General features: G+C 26.4%; 1 protein-coding gene across 1 annotated transcript in view; it reads left to right on the top strand.

Annotated features, from left to right (window-relative positions):
• The window catches only part of LOC111627765 (lachesin-like), a 246306-nt gene extending 227209 nt beyond the window's left edge, over window positions 1–19097 (top strand). Inside the window, exons 6-10 of the mRNA XM_023371402.1 lie at window positions 8176–8463; window positions 9571–9633; window positions 9764–9838; window positions 10377–10469; window positions 17994–19097. Coding sequence (XP_023227170.1) covers window positions 8176–8463; window positions 9571–9633; window positions 9764–9838; window positions 10377–10469; window positions 17994–18118 — 644 coding nt within the window. The 3' untranslated portion in view covers window positions 18119–19097. The remainder of the gene's footprint in view (window positions 1–8175; window positions 8464–9570; window positions 9634–9763; window positions 9839–10376; window positions 10470–17993) is intronic.
• Window positions 19098–19414: the final 317 nt, after the last annotated feature.

Genomic DNA, 19414 nt, shown 5'->3' with positions numbered 1-19414 from the left:
ATCTGCTCGAAATTTATCCAAAGAGTTCTCTCTTTCTCTCAATTTTCTCTTTTCTAAAATATCTCAAATTACTTTTAAGATGAAAGGTAAATAAATATAAACATCGTAAATTTTAATAAATTTAATTCTATAAAATTTTAAATAAATTAAATACTTTAATTACAAGACTAAAGAGAACAAAACGTGTGCATACACTTATCTTCTACTCTGACTTTCCAGTTTCTTCTCTTTATATATAACTTTAAAATATATCTTTTTAATACTGAAAGATTTAAAAGTATTTCTAAAATTGATTTTAGTTTAATATAAGTTTAGTTTAACCAGAAATAATTTTAAAAATTTGATTATATTTAAAAAGCAAATTAAATTTTCTTCTTTTCCCTCCAAAAATTAAATAAATAAATAAAATAATAATAAAATTCGAATGTATATTATTGTCATATTGTTATAATTCTAAAATGCAAGGTTTAATCGTAATTTAATTTAAAAATTTGCGTGACTTCCGGTCTAGACCGGAAGTTTCGCAAATTTTTAAATTAAACTATAGGCTTCCGGTCTATCTCTAAATAATTAGGGCTCCAGACCTCCATGCTTTTCATATCTTGTCTTGATTTTCATCTATCTAATTCCGTTTTCGAGATTAACAAAGGACAGACACAGACACACGACAATGGAAATGTATAGGTGTGCAATTTGAAAATCTCAGCCCAATAAATCTAATTATATAATTTTTTTAAATATAAAAGCCTTAAATTATGATTATTTTAAATAATTTTTTAAACTATTATAATAAATTTTTAACGTTAAAAAGCCTTAAAAGTTGTTACTTTAATTGATATTTTACACTTTATTTTAATTTCAGAAGAATCATTTAAAAAATTCAGTTCAAGAGCTTCTTTCTAAACTTTTCTCTCTTTCTACAAATTTAATTTTATGTAGATTATTTTTAATTTTTTAAATGTATTTTAAACGTTTAAGTCTAGAAATTATTACTTTTTATTTATTGTATTTTTATATAAATTAAATTTTATTAGAATTAATTCTGTAGCTGCATTTCAGTAGAATTAAGAAAAATAGTTGTAAACTTTCCTCTTTCGTATTTAAACAAAAAAAAAAAAAATTCGGCTACAGTAATTTTATATAATTCTTAAAAGTATATTTTTAACATTAAAAACTTTTAAAAATTTATTATTTAAGATTATTTTATTTTTATATAAATTAAATTTCAGTGGAATCAATAATATTTTATAGTGTTTTAATGGAATTAAAAAAATATATATATTTTTATGATTTTCGGACTGCAGCTTTCAAACTGCAGACCTATACATTCCAAGTGTCGTCCTCCGTCTCTTTGTCTGTCCTCTCTTAATTTCGACAACTGAGATAGGTACATAAAAATCTAGATTATGTGTAGAAAGATAAGATGAGGAGGGCCAGATTAACTATACAGGAAGTTCCTGTCTGGAGCGGAAGTCATGTGATTTTAATTCAAATTTTTCTCCAGAACAGAGTAAGATAGATGACCGGCCTGACTCGATTGTTATCGGGAGGAGTATGATTTACAGGGGAAAGACACTACTAAAATCGAGACCAGATATGTGAATCTTGTGGTTCTAGTCCCTAAGAATTACATATCTGGTCTGGATTTTACTAGTGCTATAATTAAAAATTGCAGCCCGGCATCGCAACGTTGTCACAATAATTTTTATTTTCGAATATTTTTTCTTAAAATAAAAAGTATACTTTAAATTCTTAATTTATTTTTGGAATTTTAAGAAAAATTTTTGCTTAACCACTTACTATTTTTATCACTATATTAGCATAATTAAAAAAGATACATTCATTATTAGATTAGTATGAAAATTTTGTTTCTTAAGACACACGTCTCTTCTTCTTTGGTATGTTTTCTTTGCTTTTCTTTTTAAAAAATAATTATTTAAAAAAAAAACCTTTTATTCTTTAAAAATTTAATTAAAAACTTCGATTTAAAAAATCTTTTATCGATTTATGCAATAAAAAAATATATAATATTAAAGAAATTTAAGGTAATTATCGACGATGTAAAATACCAACAAAGAAGAATAGAGTAAGCTCTTGTGATATTTTTTTACTTTAATTAATGGTTCGTGTATAACATAATTTGCTACTTTAGTAACAATATTTTATAATTATAAGTCCCTTATATATATATATAAATTATTTTATACAAAACATTATACCATATTTTATCTTAGTTAGTGAACTACTACAGCAACAAATTTCGATAACAGTAAAGGAATCTGTTTTGTTTTTATCTTCTCATACTGTAGCAGTAATGGTCTAGAAATAATGTAGTACAGTAATAATACAACATAAAAAAAACTAAATTTGTTTTGTCGAAAAAAATGATTGCTTCTTCTTCTTCTTCTACTTCTACTTCTTCTGCTGCTGCTGCTGCATCTTCTTCTTCTACTTTCACGGAACTTCTATAGTAACAATAGAACAAAAAGGTGATTTTATTGATGTTTTATAGTAAAAACAGTTGATTTTTTATGCTCTACTACATAAAATGTACGAGTTTAATCGCTGCATCAATGCTGTTGTATTAATCTACTAATCTTGCTGTATTATTTTCTCTACTGTTAATCTATAAATATATATAATTTATTGTTGCATAAGTATATACACTTGTATATTCAGTACTACTTATTATTACTTATTACTTCGATTATGTTATTTCCTATGCGCTCAATAAGCATGCAACTGCATAATTAACGTAAATATCGAATGCTGCATAAGTGTATAAACAGTGTATTAACTTATACCCTGTTACTTTTATGGAACAATAATTGTTGCATAAATGCAAATATTAATTATGATATTTCAGAAATATGTGTATTGAATATACTATTGCATAAATATAAACACAAATTACAATAGCTCATAACTATGTTTCTAGGATATAATAATATCAGTATACTTGCTCTATATTAATATAAATATAAAATAAATGTTTTCCAAAAATAATATATTTAGTTAAATAACAAATATACAACATTAAAATATTTTATTTATAATTTCAGACTTAGAATATATATCTTGACCCTATGCAAGTTTGAACACTCATAAAACCAAGTTATCCTTATTATAAGATTATATAATAAATGTATATCATAAACGGTATACATTTAATNATTATATTTAAAAAGCAAATTAAATTTTCTTCTTTTCCCTCCAAAAATTAAATAAATAAATAAAATAATAATAAAATTCGAATGTATATTATTGTCATATTGTTATAATTCTAAAATGCAAGGTTTAATCGTAATTTAATTTAAAAATTTGCGTGACTTCCGGTCTAGACCGGAAGTTTCGCAAATTTTTAAATTAAACTATAGGCTTCCGGTCTATCTCTAAATAATTAGGGCTCCAGACCTCCATGCTTTTCATATCTTGTCTTGATTTTCATCTATCTAATTCCGTTTTCGAGATTAACAAAGGACAGACACAGACACACGACAATGGAAATGTATAGGTGTGCAATTTGAAAATCTCAGCCCAATAAATCTAATTATATAATTTTTTTAAATATAAAAGCCTTAAATTATGATTATTTTAAATAATTTTTTAAACTATTATAATAAATTTTTAACGTTAAAAAGCCTTAAAAGTTGTTACTTTAATTGATATTTTACACTTTATTTTAATTTCAGAAGAATCATTTAAAAAATTCAGTTCAAGAGCTTCTTTCTAAACTTTTCTCTCTTTCTACAAATTTAATTTTATGTAGATTATTTTTAATTTTTTAAATGTATTTTAAACGTTTAAGTCTAGAAATTATTACTTTTTATTTATTGTATTTTTATATAAATTAAATTTTATTAGAATTAATTCTGTAGCTGCATTTCAGTAGAATTAAGAAAAATAGTTGTAAACTTTCCTCTTTCGTATTTAAACAAAAAAAAAAAAAATTCGGCTACAGTAATTTTATATAATTCTTAAAAGTATATTTTTAACATTAAAAACTTTTAAAAATTTATTATTTAAGATTATTTTATTTTTATATAAATTAAATTTCAGTGGAATCAATAATATTTTATAGTGTTTTAATGGAATTAAAAAAATATATATATTTTTATGATTTTCGGACTGCAGCTTTCAAACTGCAGACCTATACATTCCAAGTGTCGTCCTCCGTCTCTTTGTCTGTCCTCTCTTAATTTCGACAACTGAGATAGGTACATAAAAATCTAGATTATGTGTAGAAAGATAAGATGAGGAGGGCCAGATTAACTATACAGGAAGTTCCTGTCTGGAGCGGAAGTCATGTGATTTTAATTCAAATTTTTCTCCAGAACAGAGTAAGATAGATGACCGGCCTGACTCGATTGTTATCGGGAGGAGTATGATTTACAGGGGAAAGACACTACTAAAATCGAGACCAGATATGTGAATCTTGTAGTACTAGTCCCTAAAATTTACATATCTGGTCTGGATTTTACTAGTGCTATAATTAAAAATTGCAGCCCGGCATCGCAACGTTGTCACAATAATTTTTATTTTCGAATATTTTTTCTTAAAATAAAAAGTATACTTTAAATTCTTAATTTATTTTTGGAATTTTAAGAAAAATTTTTGCTTAACCACTTACTATTTTTATCACTATATTAGCATAATTAAAAAAGATACATTCATTATTAGATTAGTATGAAAATTTTGTTTCTTAAGACACACGTCTCTTCTTCTTTGGTATGTTTTCTTTGCTTTTCTTTTTAAAAAATAATTATTTAAAAAAAAAACCTTTTATTCTTTAAAAATTTAATTAAAAACTTCGATTTAAAAAATCTTTTATCGATTTATGCAATAAAAAAATATATAATATTAAAGAAATTTAAGGTAATTATCGACGATGTAAAATACCAACAAAGAAGAATAGAGTAAGCTCTTGTGATATTTTTTTACTTTAATTAATGGTTCGTGTATAACATAATTTGCTACTTTAGTAACAATATTTTATAATTATAAGTCCCTTATATATATATATAAATTATTTTATACAAAACATTATACCATATTTTATCTTAGTTAGTGAACTACTACAGCAACAAATTTCGATAACAGTAAAGGAATCTGTTTTGTTTTTATCTTCTCATACTGTAGCAGTAATGGTCTAGAAATAATGTAGTACAGTAATAATACAACATAAAAAAAACTAAATTTGTTTTGTCGAAAAAAATGATTGCTTCTTCTTCTTCTTCTACTTCTACTTCTTCTGCTGCTGCTGCTGCATCTTCTTCTTCTACTTTCACGGAACTTCTATAGTAACAATAGAACAAAAAGGTGATTTTATTGATGTTTTATAGTAAAAACAGTTGATTTTTTATGCTCTACTACATAAAATGTACGAGTTTAATCGCTGCATCAATGCTGTTGTATTAATCTACTAATCTTGCTGTATTATTTTCTCTACTGTTAATCTATAAATATATATAATTTATTGTTGCATAAGTATATACACTTGTATATTCAGTACTACTTATTATTACTTATTACTTCGATTATGTTATTTCCTATGCGCTCAATAAGCATGCAACTGCATAATTAACGTAAATATCGAATGCTGCATAAGTGTATAAACAGTGTATTAACTTATACCCTGTTACTTTTATGGAACAATAATTGTTGCATAAATGCAAATATTAATTATGATATTTCAGAAATATGTGTATTGAATATACTATTGCATAAATATAAACACAAATTACAATAGCTCATAACTATGTTTCTAGGATATAATAATATCAGTATACTTGCTCTATATTAATATAAATATAAAATAAATGTTTTCCAAAAATAATATATTTAGTTAAATAACAAATATACAACATTAAAATATTTTATTTATAATTTCAGACTTAGAATATATATCTTGACCCTATGCAAGTTTGAACACTCATAAAACCAAGTTATCCTTATTATAAGATTATATAATAAATGTATATCATAAACGGTATACATTTAATTCATGTAACTTTATATAATAGTTTATATATAAATTTATTATTATCATATATATGTCATAATATATTAATATATTGAATTAATGTAGATAAACTTTACTAATTACATATATACAACTGATGTAAAGCTTTTACTTTAATGAATTATTATAGATCTATGTATATGTGTTTACTATTAAATATATTTATTTATATAATATTATATAAGGCTTATTTAAGGTTGAAAATAACAGTAATGTATTATATCTAAGGTTAAGTTATCAACAAGTAGTTCACGACAGACGAAGAGATAAAGAAATTTGAATTTTACAAATGTAGAAAATAAATATTTTTATTTTAAGAATTTTTATGACTAATTGAATAAAATTATATATTTTTATGTATAAATAATTTTATTTGGAAAAATTATTATATATATAAATCCCTTCATTATCATACGCGATGAACCATTTAATCAAATGCAACACACAACAAACTTGGCATTATTTTTTTGCTTTATTTTCGTTTTAAAATATTAAAATTCTTATTTTTGGAATATTAAATTTAACATTACGAAAGTTAAGATTATAATTTACATACTTACCATTTACTTCCCTACTTTTTTTTTTTTATTTTCTTTTACTTTCTTCTCCTCTGATGATTCTTGATGATGTTAATGGTATGACGATTAATGTAGTAGCTACCTTCAGAATTTTTCTCTTTATTTTAGCAAAGGATATATATATATATATATTATTAAAAGATTAAAATATTTAATAGAAAAGTAAAAAACACAAAAAATTTCCATTAACTTTTTAAAAAAATTAATTTAATGAAGCTTTAGTTTCTGGAGCATCGTATATCTTTCTTGAATGATAATCTTCTTGCCTGTACAGTACCAGTATATTAATATAATATATACATACATTTCGTAAAGCACGTAGCGAAAGGTAGATTTTCTTGTATTTTTTACTGAATTTTTTGTATTTTTACTCAATTTATTTTTGTATTTTTTGCGATAGTAAAAAGTGCAGTTTGCAATATTTACTGGACTCCATTGCACGTTACGTTGATTAGGGACTATTACAGGTAGCAAAACACAAGGTATGAGGAACAAAAATAGAAATAAAATAAAGAAAATGGCATAAAATAGTAAGAAGAAAAAAGAATAAAGTAAATAAAAATAATAAAGTTTCTTTCAATTTATGGAAGTAATTTAATGCATACACCCCCGTAAAGCGCGTATCAAAGAAGGATTCTGTTGCATTTTCTACGATTTTTTTTTATGTTTACAATATGAAAAAGTACAATTTTGCATTTTTAATACCATACCAGAAAATCTGTTGCTTAGATCATATTACAATGGGTGGAGAAACAGGATAACAAGAAGACAAAGAAAATAATAGAATTAGAGGAAAAAAATTAATAAAATTAAATTACTAATGTTCTATTTTTTAGAAGTATCGTATATCTTTCTATAATAATTGTCTTATATATATATAATATAAAATAAATAAAAAAAATCACAATTTGTTTCACTAGAATCTGTTGCACATCATGTTGCTTAGATACTATAATGGTTCGATTACCTGGATAGCAAAACACAGGGTAAGAAAAAAGGAGAAAAATAAAGAAAATAGCAGGAAGTAACAAGAAAAAAAACGGGCTATTTCCGTCATGATATAGCGACTACATGCAGAGAACAAATTACTTTCTCATAAAACATCTATATAAGAAGAGCGCTCATACAACCAACAAATCATGGATACCCAAGCCCGTATTACATGTTAAGAAGTAATATACATGAACTAGGAGGCATAATTATGCAAATTTTATGTTAATATATCAAATACGGATGAGATAATTAACATAATTTATTATTGTTTACATTAATTCAGGTATTATACATCTCAACTGATTTCTTTATAAGTTTGTCAAGTATAATGATAAATTATACATTTTTATATGAATATATCCTAATAATAATTTTATAATATAGGAATATACGTATACTTCTTTAATATTTTAATATAAATTCGGGTATATAGCGTCAAAATTCAATTTTGCAGAGCTAAAAAACGTAAAAAAATGCTGCAATGTACCACCCGAACGTATAACTGTATATATAATTTACAAAAATACTTATTAATTAATGTAATAATTAACAGTATTTTTTAAAATTAATTTTCATCTACAGTTGCTCCTATGATATGGATTCCTAATCAACTGATAGGTGCACCTTTAGGCACTGAAGTCACTCTTGATTGTAATTTGGAGTCATTTCCAAGATCGATAACCTTCTGGACACGTGGAGGAACCATGATATTATCAAACAATAAGTACGATTCTATGATAATTGACACGGGTATATATAAAGTTCAAATGAAACTTCGTATACGGAATCTCCGTCCTGATGACTTTGGATCCTATTTGTGTGTGGCAAAAAATTCCCTTGGGGAAACTGAAGGCACGATCAGATTATACGGTACGTTTACTTTAATAAACATTTTATAACTTAATTATAATGTAGATTAGTTAAATTTTTATGATACCTAATGATAAAAAATTAAAGTATGAAACTAAAGAATATTTTTCATTAATTATGAATGGATTCTTCGAGTATATTCTCTCGTAAAGTATTTATGAGCATATATATTTATTTTCCCCTTGTATGAACGTGTAAATTTTTAATTCTTAAGCTAATTTAATCACATTGTAATAATTTAAGTGATCAAAATGATGTTAATTAATGAGTATTAATCACATTTATTAAAATGAGCTCATTAGGTAATGATAATTGGTGCTGTAGTTTGAATTAATTGACATAAAAATGCTAATTTAAATTAAGATTATTGAGTTAAATCTTCTTCAAATTTTAATTATTACATGCCAGAAAAGTTGGTTAATTATAAGAATTTTATTAATATTATATCGTAGTTAGTAAAACATTATGCATAAAATCTATATATGTAAGATTATATCGTTTAGATCCCAATGGATCTAAATGAATCCACGTGGACTTAATGATTAACTGAATTCCATTACTACTTAATCATTAGGATATAAATATGATGTTACATACAAATATTAGCATTAAATTTGCCTCATTAACATAACTTTAATTGCAATCCTTGATTATAATTGAGTAATCCGTAATTTCCCCTCGATAAATAGTCAAAAAAATACTTATTAAATTTAAATTTGTACAACAAACTATTTAAAGTTTATTGTAGCATTCATCCTGATAGCGTAACATATCGATATGATGAATGTTATCAGGTGCATTTATGTGGATCTCTCTGGTGACTTCACCATAAACGGGTCGAACGTTGTCTTTCAAGTGGTCAACGTTGCAGAGAGTGAGTTGTAAAAGGTTGGCTTCACGTGACAGTACAAGCATAGTCTATCCCTTAGTGGATTTGTTGTACTGTATATCAAACATTTTGAAAAATGGCTTACAATATAAAAATGTAACTAGGGGGAGGGGGTCGTAACGCGCTTTGTGCAAGTTAGATATAAGCAGAATGATGATAGATTAAATGTCGTGTGGGTTGTTACATACATTTATTGATTATTCTACGTTCTCATTTAGAAATTCCTCGACCCATGTCCTCAACAACACCAAGGATAACGTATGCTGGAAGCAAGACTGAAGGTAAATTCATTTTTCTTTTTATAAAATATATTACTCTTTATTTAATTAACTTAATGGATAAATAAATATTCAAATAAGAGAAATTCGAGAATAAAATATGTTAATTAGAATTACTACTTGTTTTTATTAGGTACACAACAGACAAGCAGTGAAAAAATAGTCATTGGCACATGGCAGACTTCCCAAACGAGAGATGGAAATGATGGTATGCTTTAGTTTACTCTTTCCTGCTTAATTTCATGTTCAATTTAGCTTGCAAATGGCTTCTTAAACAAATGTTTTATAAATATAAATTATTTTGGACATGTTTTTAACTAAAGAAAATAGGTAGAAAAAAATTCGCTTGTTTTTTAAACAAGGGGGAAAAATAGGAAAAAATTATATTCTTTATAATGAGTCAGTCAGTGGGGGGAGGTAAGTCGATCATGCATAATTCTCGAAAACATTAGATCTGTGCAGATTTTAAATTGGATAGTTATTTAATATTGGCCACTGCTGCTTGTAATGTTTTATTATCTCAAAAAATTCCCGATATGTCAACAAGATATTTAGCCATTCTGGAAACATTACTAGAATTAGAATGATAATGTTTCAATGAGTGTAGTGCAACTGTGATCAATGATGCAATAAATTAGTTTGGATTTTCAAAGAACTATCAAATATTTTTGTAACTAGGCTACTGTATATCGATTTTTCTTTCCTTTTTATTTTTTTTTAATATAGAAAACTAAATTCTTTTCTAGTGAAAAAGTCCGAAATATCAGGAGAAGTTTTTGGAGTAGAAACCAGTGTAGGATTCGTGCCGTCCGCTGCAGGACACGATCTAGCAGCACAAGGTAGTAAATATTTTATTACAGTTAAAATGTCCATTAAAAATTAAATTAGGTTAGTTTGGGTAGTTTTTGTAGATTATCATTTCTAGAAATTAATCTAGGTTTATTAATTAATTTGGACCAATATTTTACGAATATTAAATAGTAATTTTTAAATTTCAATTTTAAAAGGTGCGGAAAAATAACGGTCATAAAGATTTGACCTTCATTTGACTTTCATTTGGCCTTGACGCTTCGCGTCGCGTCGCAGGTCGCTTAGCTCGACGCTACCTAATTGGTTTTTCATTTAGATAAAGGATAGTTAGTGAAATAATTATCATATAAATAATAAAGTAAGCATTGCACGTTTATGACATTCAGTCATCTGGCATGAAGAAACCATAAAATTTCCATTGTCATTGGAAAATGTTAGATGGCTTTTGAATTATCGTCTTTCGGTGTATACAGACAATAGTCTGGTGGGTTTATGATAGATATGCAAAATGTATGAGGGACAATAAACTTTCTAGAAATAGTATGAAACGAATCTAAATTTAAAAGATATAAACTGCTATACATTTGGCATCTAAGATGAAGGAAAGAAAGTATTTGGCCAGTTTCCAATCTTGGTAGTACTTTGGCAAAGTTGTTCAATTAGCTTAAACGTTTCATAAGGTCAATAGCCTCTGTGCATTTATTTGTCTTTTTTTCAATTTCTCAATTGTCTTTTTCTTTAGAAAATTTAAATTTCCTTCTTCTGTTGCTAAGAAAGAAATGACTGAGCGCTATCTTGTTTTAAATATTTAAACGCTTTAAAAAAAATAAATTTTAATAATGAACCCCCAAAAAAATGTTTTCTACCCTAATTTTTTATTAAAGAATTAAAAGATAAGAGCAGTTGCAAATTTAAAGAACAAATAAATTATTCATACTAATATTATTTTTATAAAAGAAATTGTAAAGTTTATTTATTTATTTATTTAGTTTTTTATCTCTTAAGCTAAATATATGAATTTATAATTTTTTCTTTACCATTTTTTCCCCTTTTTAAAATAATTTATAGATTTATTTCTCTGCATATTTGTCAGATTTTATTGTTGGACAGTTCTTTGCTAGAATGAATTAAGAGAATAAAGTGCGTGTGGTTAATAGCAAAAAATAAATATTATATACTCAAATCTTAAATATTCTAGTACTTTACACGGTTTATTACGAATGTAAATTTAATTATTTTTTTTCTTTACTATAATTTAGAATAATTTGAACATATAATATATGCTAAAACCAGAGAAATAAATTTTTATTTTAATAAATTATAAGTACAAAATATAAAAAATTTCATATATTTTTAATCTCTTCGTGAAGATTTATCGTAAATTTTTGTAATAAATTATACAATGAATATATTAAAGCATATAAAAATTGTTAAATTTAATTATTTTAACTCCTTTTCTTGTCGACTAATTAATTTTAAATGCTTAAATATTAAAAAAATATAAATTAAATGTTGNATATAATTAATAAGTCAGAACTGCCATTTTTCAGCGATATTAAAAGATTGCTCTGAAAAAAATCAAAAATATGTTGTGTTTTATTAAAAACACAGGAATATACAGTAGGACCTCGATTATCCGACTCAATTGGGGACTGGGGTTGGTCAGATAATTGAAAAGTCGGATAACCGAAAAGTATGAAAAAATCCATTATGATTGTAGTATATTATTATATCTCATGTAATTAGTATATTAGTATATCGCTATTAAGCTACTTCGCGTTGAATTTTCATCGACGTTAAGCCTAACAAAAATTTTTTAAAATAATAATCGTCGCTATTGTATCATTAAAAATTAGAAAATTAAGCCTCGTTTAAATGCTGGCTCCCTTTCATGGTCGAATGAGTGTTGCCAGCTAAAACACGTAAAAATAATATTAAAGTAGCCAAGACATAGCCAAATATTGTAGCGCCATATCACTAGCGGACATTTGAAATTTGCCGACTAGGACGGTCTGTTAACCGAGGTGTCGGTTAATCGGGGGTCGGATAATCGAGGCTCTATTGTAGTTAATTAGTAAAGAAAAAAAAATGGAGAAAAATCTTAATTTTTTGGAATTTTTGAAGGATTTTATCTTTAGGAATTACATAAATTGAAAGTTAAAATGAGGAGAAACGTTACAAGTTAAAGCATCAAATCTTAAATATATAATGAAAAAAATATATTTGTTTTCATTATATGGAAATTTTAAAACTTTGTAAAGTTTATTTTAGTGGAAACTTTTTAAAAATTATTTTAAAAAATAATTAAAGACAACAAAACACATCCCTCTCACTCGCTGACTGACTCACACGATTTCTCCCTAAGAGAAAAAAAAAAGAAAGAAATTAAGAAAAAAAATTTAACAAGCGCTACATCAATCATACTAAACTTTTACAATGTTTTTTTTGAATAAGCGAAATGTAAAAAGATTATTTTCATAAGACGAAACAACAAAATCACAAACAAGGATATAGTTTTTAGTAGTTACAAATATGTTGTTATATGATTTCCACTACAGTCGTCCCGATTTTATCATCAAAGATATGGCATCAGTTTTTTTCCGCTTCCATACCCTTATTCAATTAATCCTGTGACTTCCGCTACCATTCACACCAAAATATCGTATTTCTGGTTAGCGACACATAATTATAAGGCCGGGTGCCGAAGGCAGCAAAGAAACAGAGAGATTTATCCAAAAAAAAAAATAGCAGGAGGCTTAAAAAGTACAGAAGAAAAGAACTTAGACAGAAAGAAACAGAAAAAAAGTAGGGGGGAAGTTATATGTCATGCTGGGAAGTTGGATGACATGCAAACATATAGATGGATTGCCCAAAGCGAGAAAGAGCACGCCAGTTGGACTTGTTGGCGTCAATTTTAATCCATCTTGAAATTCCCAGGTATTTATTTTGAGGATGACACTTATCCACTTAATGCCTGATATCATCATCTCTAGTGAAACAGCACCGAATGTTTATTTCTCACCATCTGTCGTAGAAGCTTAGAGTGAGAGATTGGTTGCTCCTCGTGTGCCATGCGATTTTATTTCGTTCTTTTTCCTTAATAATTTCACAAATAACTATCGATTTCTGTTTATTATATTCATGATATTTTTGCTGGATAACGCTTTTAATTTTTTTTTCAGTTTTCTTTAAATTATTCTCTACTACGCTTAATAAAGAAGTACATATTAAAAGTATTGATCTTAATGTTTATAAAGCGAATAATTTAAGGTTTCTTCAGACAAATGAAAATATAGGGATTTTCTAAAACCACATAAAGTATATAAACAGTATATATAGAAAGAAGTTTATGATCGATCTAAGCACTTATAGAAGAGAGTTTTTTATGTATATAATTTTTTATGGCGGTTAAACTATATTTTTGTAAATATATTTTATCACGCCATTTGGCATTTTGCAGAGTGCTCAATTTTACGGAGGAATCTTACAATTTTTTCCAATTTTTATCTAGATACGTTACTAGAAGGGTCTAAAACTTTATTATTTCTCAACATATATATTTACTTTTTCCATTGTTTAGACTTGTTTTTGAAGCTACAAAAATAGAAAAGATCCTCCTAAAATTCTTTGCATGTCTTATTAAATCTTACTTGAATCATTAATTTTATTTAATAGATTACTTAATTTCTTAGAAAATAAAAACATTTCTTTATTGTGAGGATCAAAAATGTTAATAAAATATTCTAAGTATGCTAAGCTAGTAAGTTTTTTCAATTCTTGTCAGTTCTTAAAGATTTTCCATCCATCGTTTAGCAGGAGCGATCGTTTATTTTAAGTTGCATCTCGTAGACACTCCTGAGAGATTAACCTTCAGAGAAGATGCTAGAAATTCAACTGGGAAAAAAAGTAGCAACAACTGAAAACTTTAGTGTTGAAGAATATTCTTTGTTCAATATGACGAATGCAGTATTCGATATCAGTTTACATAGTTTGTATGAGTTGTTCTTCATTTATACTGCTTCCGATTTCTCTACATCTTCCTAAGATTCTTGCATCCTTTTATTTGTTGGTTTTCGAATGCATTTTTAAAACAATTTTCCACTTTTAATAGGTTGAATAAAATTAATTTTTATTCAAAATGATCATCTCTAATCAATGTTAAATAGCGTTTCTGCAAATTTATTTCTTCTTCGTTATCAATTGCGTATTAATGACGCTTTCTCATATGAAAATACTGTAATTATATAATATAAAATAAATAAAAAAAATCACAATTTGTTTCACTAGAATCTGTTGCACATCATGTTGCTTAGATACTATAATGGTTCGATTACCTGGATAGCAAAACACAGGGTAAGAAAAAAGGAGAAAAATAAAGAAAATAGCAGGAAGTAACAAGAAAAAAAACGGGCTATTTCCGTCATGATATAGCGACTACATGCAGAGAACAAATTACTTTCTCATAAAACATCTATATAAGAAGAGCGCTCATACAACCAACAAATCATGGATACCCAAGCCCGTATTACATGTTAAGAAGTAATATACATGAACTAGGAGGCATAATTATGCAAATTTTATGTTAATATATCAAATACGGATGAGATANTACTGGCTCCCTTTCATGGTCGAATGAGTGTTGCCAGCTAAAACACGTAAAAATAATATTAAAGTAGCCAAGACATAGCCAAATATTGTAGCGCCATATCACTAGCGGACATTTGAAATTTGCCGACTAGGACGGTCTGTTAACCGAGGTGTCGGTTAATCGGGGGTCGGATAATCGAGGCTCTATTGTAGTTAATTAGTAAAGAAAAAAAAAATGGAGAAAAATCTTAATTTTTTGGAATTTTTGAAGGATTTTATCTTTAGGAATTACATAAATTGAAAGTTAAAATGAGGAGAAACGTTACAAGTTAAAGCATCAAATCTTAAATATATAATGAAAAAAATATATTTGTTTTCATTATATGGAAATTTTAAAACTTTGTAAAGTTTATTTTAGTGGAAACTTTTTAAAAATTATTTTAAAAAATAATTAAAGACAACAAAACACATCCCTCTCACTCGCTGACTGACTCACACGATTTCTCCCTAAGAGAAAAAAAAAAGAAAGAAATTAAGAAAAAAAATTTAACAAGCGCTACATCAATCATACTAAACTTTTACAATGTTTTTTTTGAATAAGCGAAATGTAAAAAGATTATTTTCATAAGACGAAACAACAAAATCACAAACAAGGATATAGTTTTTAGTAGTTACAAATATGTTGTTATATGATTTCCACTACAGTCGTCCCGATTTTATCATCAAAGATATGGCATCAGTTTTTTTCCGCTTCCATACCCTTATTCAATTAATCCTGTGACTTCCGCTACCATTCACACCAAAATATCGTATTTCTGGTTAGCGACACATAATTATAAGGCCGGGTGCCGAAGGCAGCAAAGAAACAGAGAGATTTATCCAAAAAAAAAAAACAAGAAGAAAAAAGAACAGGAGGAGGAGGAGGAGGAGGAGGAGGAAAAGGAGGAGAAGAGCGAGAGAAGATGAAGGTGTTACCTATAGCATCTTCTTAATTATCGAACTCGAACGACCAAATGACGAATATCTGATGCAGTTTATACGAAAGTAATTAGCTTAGGTAAAAGCTGGAATCTCTGAAGCGAAACTAATGGATTCTTTTTGTTAAACCAAGAAAGCCTTCGTCAATTTGTACTTCTAACAAATATTTTCTTATATTCTGAATTTAATTTTTGTTGTTAGTTTACCTTTTATGAACTTATACCTGCTAAAAAAAAATCCCTTCAACCTTTTTTTATATTGTAAAAAAAGTAAAATTTTAATTAGAATATATTCGCTGTGTAAGTTTAAACGTAAATGAAAAAAAATGAAGTTTTAATAAATTAAATCTACCGCACTCGAAAATTATTAAGCCACACGTAAAAAGAACTGTTAAGGTTATTTTAATGAAGTTCGAAGTTTATATTTGGGAATAGATGTACATTTAATTTACTTAGAATTATTAAGATATTTATATAAATTTGTGTTATTATCGATTATTTTATATACATTTTGATATAACAAAGGTAAAAAGGAAAGTGTGCACTTTTATTACTTATATCTGTTTTATTAATTATAAAAAATGAGAAAAATTACTCTTATCAGTAAGAATTGTTAAAGAAAGTAAAACTTTAATCATTTTTAGCAAGGAAAAAAATGATTAAAAGTAGTTAATTAAATTTACATTCTGTTATTCTTTAAAACTAATATATTATATTTGTATGTATATATATATAAATAAAGGCAAGAAAGAATTTTAATAGGATAGAATTGCTTTAAATTGGCATCAAATGAAGCAAATTAATGAGATTACTTTTGAGTTTCCTTTCACTTAATGGAGTTTACATTAGATACTTTTTCAGATATTTCTTCTTCTTTTAGAAAATCTGTGATAAAAATTTATTAAATGCTTTTATAACGAGTAATTTTTAACAAATTTTGATAGATTTAGAATAAAATTAAGTTAATTAAAGACTATTTTGTTTATTAAATTTATGAATAATGCAATTTTTAGACAGTGAGTGAGTATAATTAGGGGACACGAATAATAATTTCTCTTGTTCTTTAAAGGGCATAATTGTTTAACGTTCTGATAATTAGTTTAAACAATTTTATATACCTTTATCTTCATCTGTCGGAAATTCGATCAGCCCTTAGGGTATGATAATTTACCTATTACTTGTTTAAAGTAATTATCGATTCTGTTTAGTGAAGATCAAAGTAGTTTCTGGCTGTTTCCTTTGTCAATTTATAAAATATTTTAAGTTATAAGTCATTTTATTTTTAAGTATTAGCATGTCAAAGGTTTATTAAGTTAGATCTGTGATGTACAGTATCTATTATTATGACACATTGATGAAGGTACAACTATGGCTATTGATGAACCACGACCATAACTTTCAATGATTAATTGAGATATTTAGAATCAGTAAAGTTCCAAATTTATGTCTAATGAGTTTACAACTATTTGGTATTGGATCAAAATTCACCTTGGATTTAGCTGATCTTGGAACCATGCTGCTACCATGACGACTCATCATGTTGAATTCAAGCTGAAGACGATAATCAGAATCATCAGAATCTGAATGATTGCATCATGTAATTTCTAATGTTAATTAAATATAAAAGAAGTTTGTATCCATGAATCCATGTTAACATTTATAATGGATGATTTTAAAAAGACTTTGCATGGTACAAATTTTGATTTATAATTAATTATCGCTTGCGATATGCAGGTACATCGTGTACTGTAAATCCAAGAATATTTATTATGGTTTTATATATTGAAGAATAATCAAAGTCATGCAAGTCATTGCTTAAGAAGAATTATAAATTATATTTGAGACGAAAATAACATAATGATGCCTATTTTAAAACACGTCTCTTTGTTACCCAATGATTTTTGACATAATCTTTATGTAGTTTATAAGCATTTAAATCTCTTATAAATCTAAACATAATTAATTAATTAATCATCCTTTATTTTTCAGATACGGGAAGGACTGAAACTCGAGATTCTCCCAATAAGAGTACCAATATTTCATATTCAGAAAATCAAGTGATTTCTTGCATTTTTCTTCTGCTAATAAAAATGTTCTACTCGTGTCAACTTTGAAGCGCCTGAACATAATTACAAACCATAAAAAATTAATAAAATAAAAAAAATTAAATAAATAAAAGAAAGAGAGAGAGAGAGAGAGCAAGAGAAACGAATGAGTTATGTGTTTGTAATTTTTACACAAAAGTCAAAGATTATGAAGAAGGGACATTCAGCATTTGTGAATGTGCATAAAATAAAACATTTAATTAAAAAATAACCAAGAGAAAATTTACGAGTACAACCGAAAGAAAAAAAAATAAAGGGCAGTTTATATTTGGTAAAGTGATTTTTTTCAATTTGGTTTAATCATAATTAAGAATTTAATAAATAAATAAAAAAATTCAAGTGATACAGATCTATTGCTAATAGCCCAAGATAGTCCTTAATTATGGTGCCAATGCTATAGTACGGATCATCTTTCATCTGTTGGACATGAGAAGATATTAGGCATGATTGTCTGTTTTGTGCCAGTTATGTCCTAAAACTATATATATATATATATATTATATATTTAGCCAAAAAAATCACACTCTGCCCAATTTAAAGTGAATTAAAATAAAAGAAGAATATAATATATGGTATGATTATTGTACAGCTTAAACTTCTTTGATTGTGTCAATGTTCATTTTGTGACATTTATGGCTCTGCCAACGATATTGAACTTGTGTTGAAGAATATTAAGATTGACGAAACCTCATTGTTAATATAATAGCATCGAGAGTACGCTATTTGATTCAGCTTTTATGAGTGCCAATCATTAAAAATAAAGACTTTTTGGAGGGACTGAAACCAAAAAACAAAAAAAAACTTGTGACTATGTGCTCCTGTTTCTTAATATATCAAGTACAACGTTAGTTGTTTAAGTTTATCAATCAGTAGAAATGTTTATTGCCTTTACAGAGTGAGCAGTATTCATCAGAGGAAAGTTTCAATAAGCTTTCTTCTTTCTTGATATTCTGAATGTACACAAAATAAAGGAGAATTCATTTAAATATATCTTTGTACTTTTTTTATTACTATTCGTAGAAATTTATAGTTAGAAAATTGTTTAATTATGATAAATGGTTAATTTTTCATCCCGTTGTCAATAAACTTATTATTCAACAAGAGAAATTAATGCTTTTCTATGTGACAAATCTGTAAACTGACAGTATAATTAATATCATGGATGGCAAACTTCAAAAATTGATTCTTACAACAAATTTTACATCATTACTCTCGTAAATGATAATAAAATGTAATAGTTAGACATTTTGTCAGATAATTACTACTAAATTATTATCTTAAAGAGGAATTTGGGGACTAGTAATC

The sequence above is a fragment of the Centruroides sculpturatus genome, unplaced genomic scaffold (genome assembly GCF_000671375.1).
Source record: "Centruroides sculpturatus isolate CEXI.00-Female unplaced genomic scaffold, Cexi_2.0 scaffold1, whole genome shotgun sequence".
NCBI classification, from domain to species: Eukaryota; Metazoa; Arthropoda; class Arachnida; order Scorpiones; family Buthidae; genus Centruroides; species Centruroides sculpturatus.
Note: the sequence above shows the minus strand (reverse complement) of the source record. Positions and strands in the feature narration are given on the sequence as shown.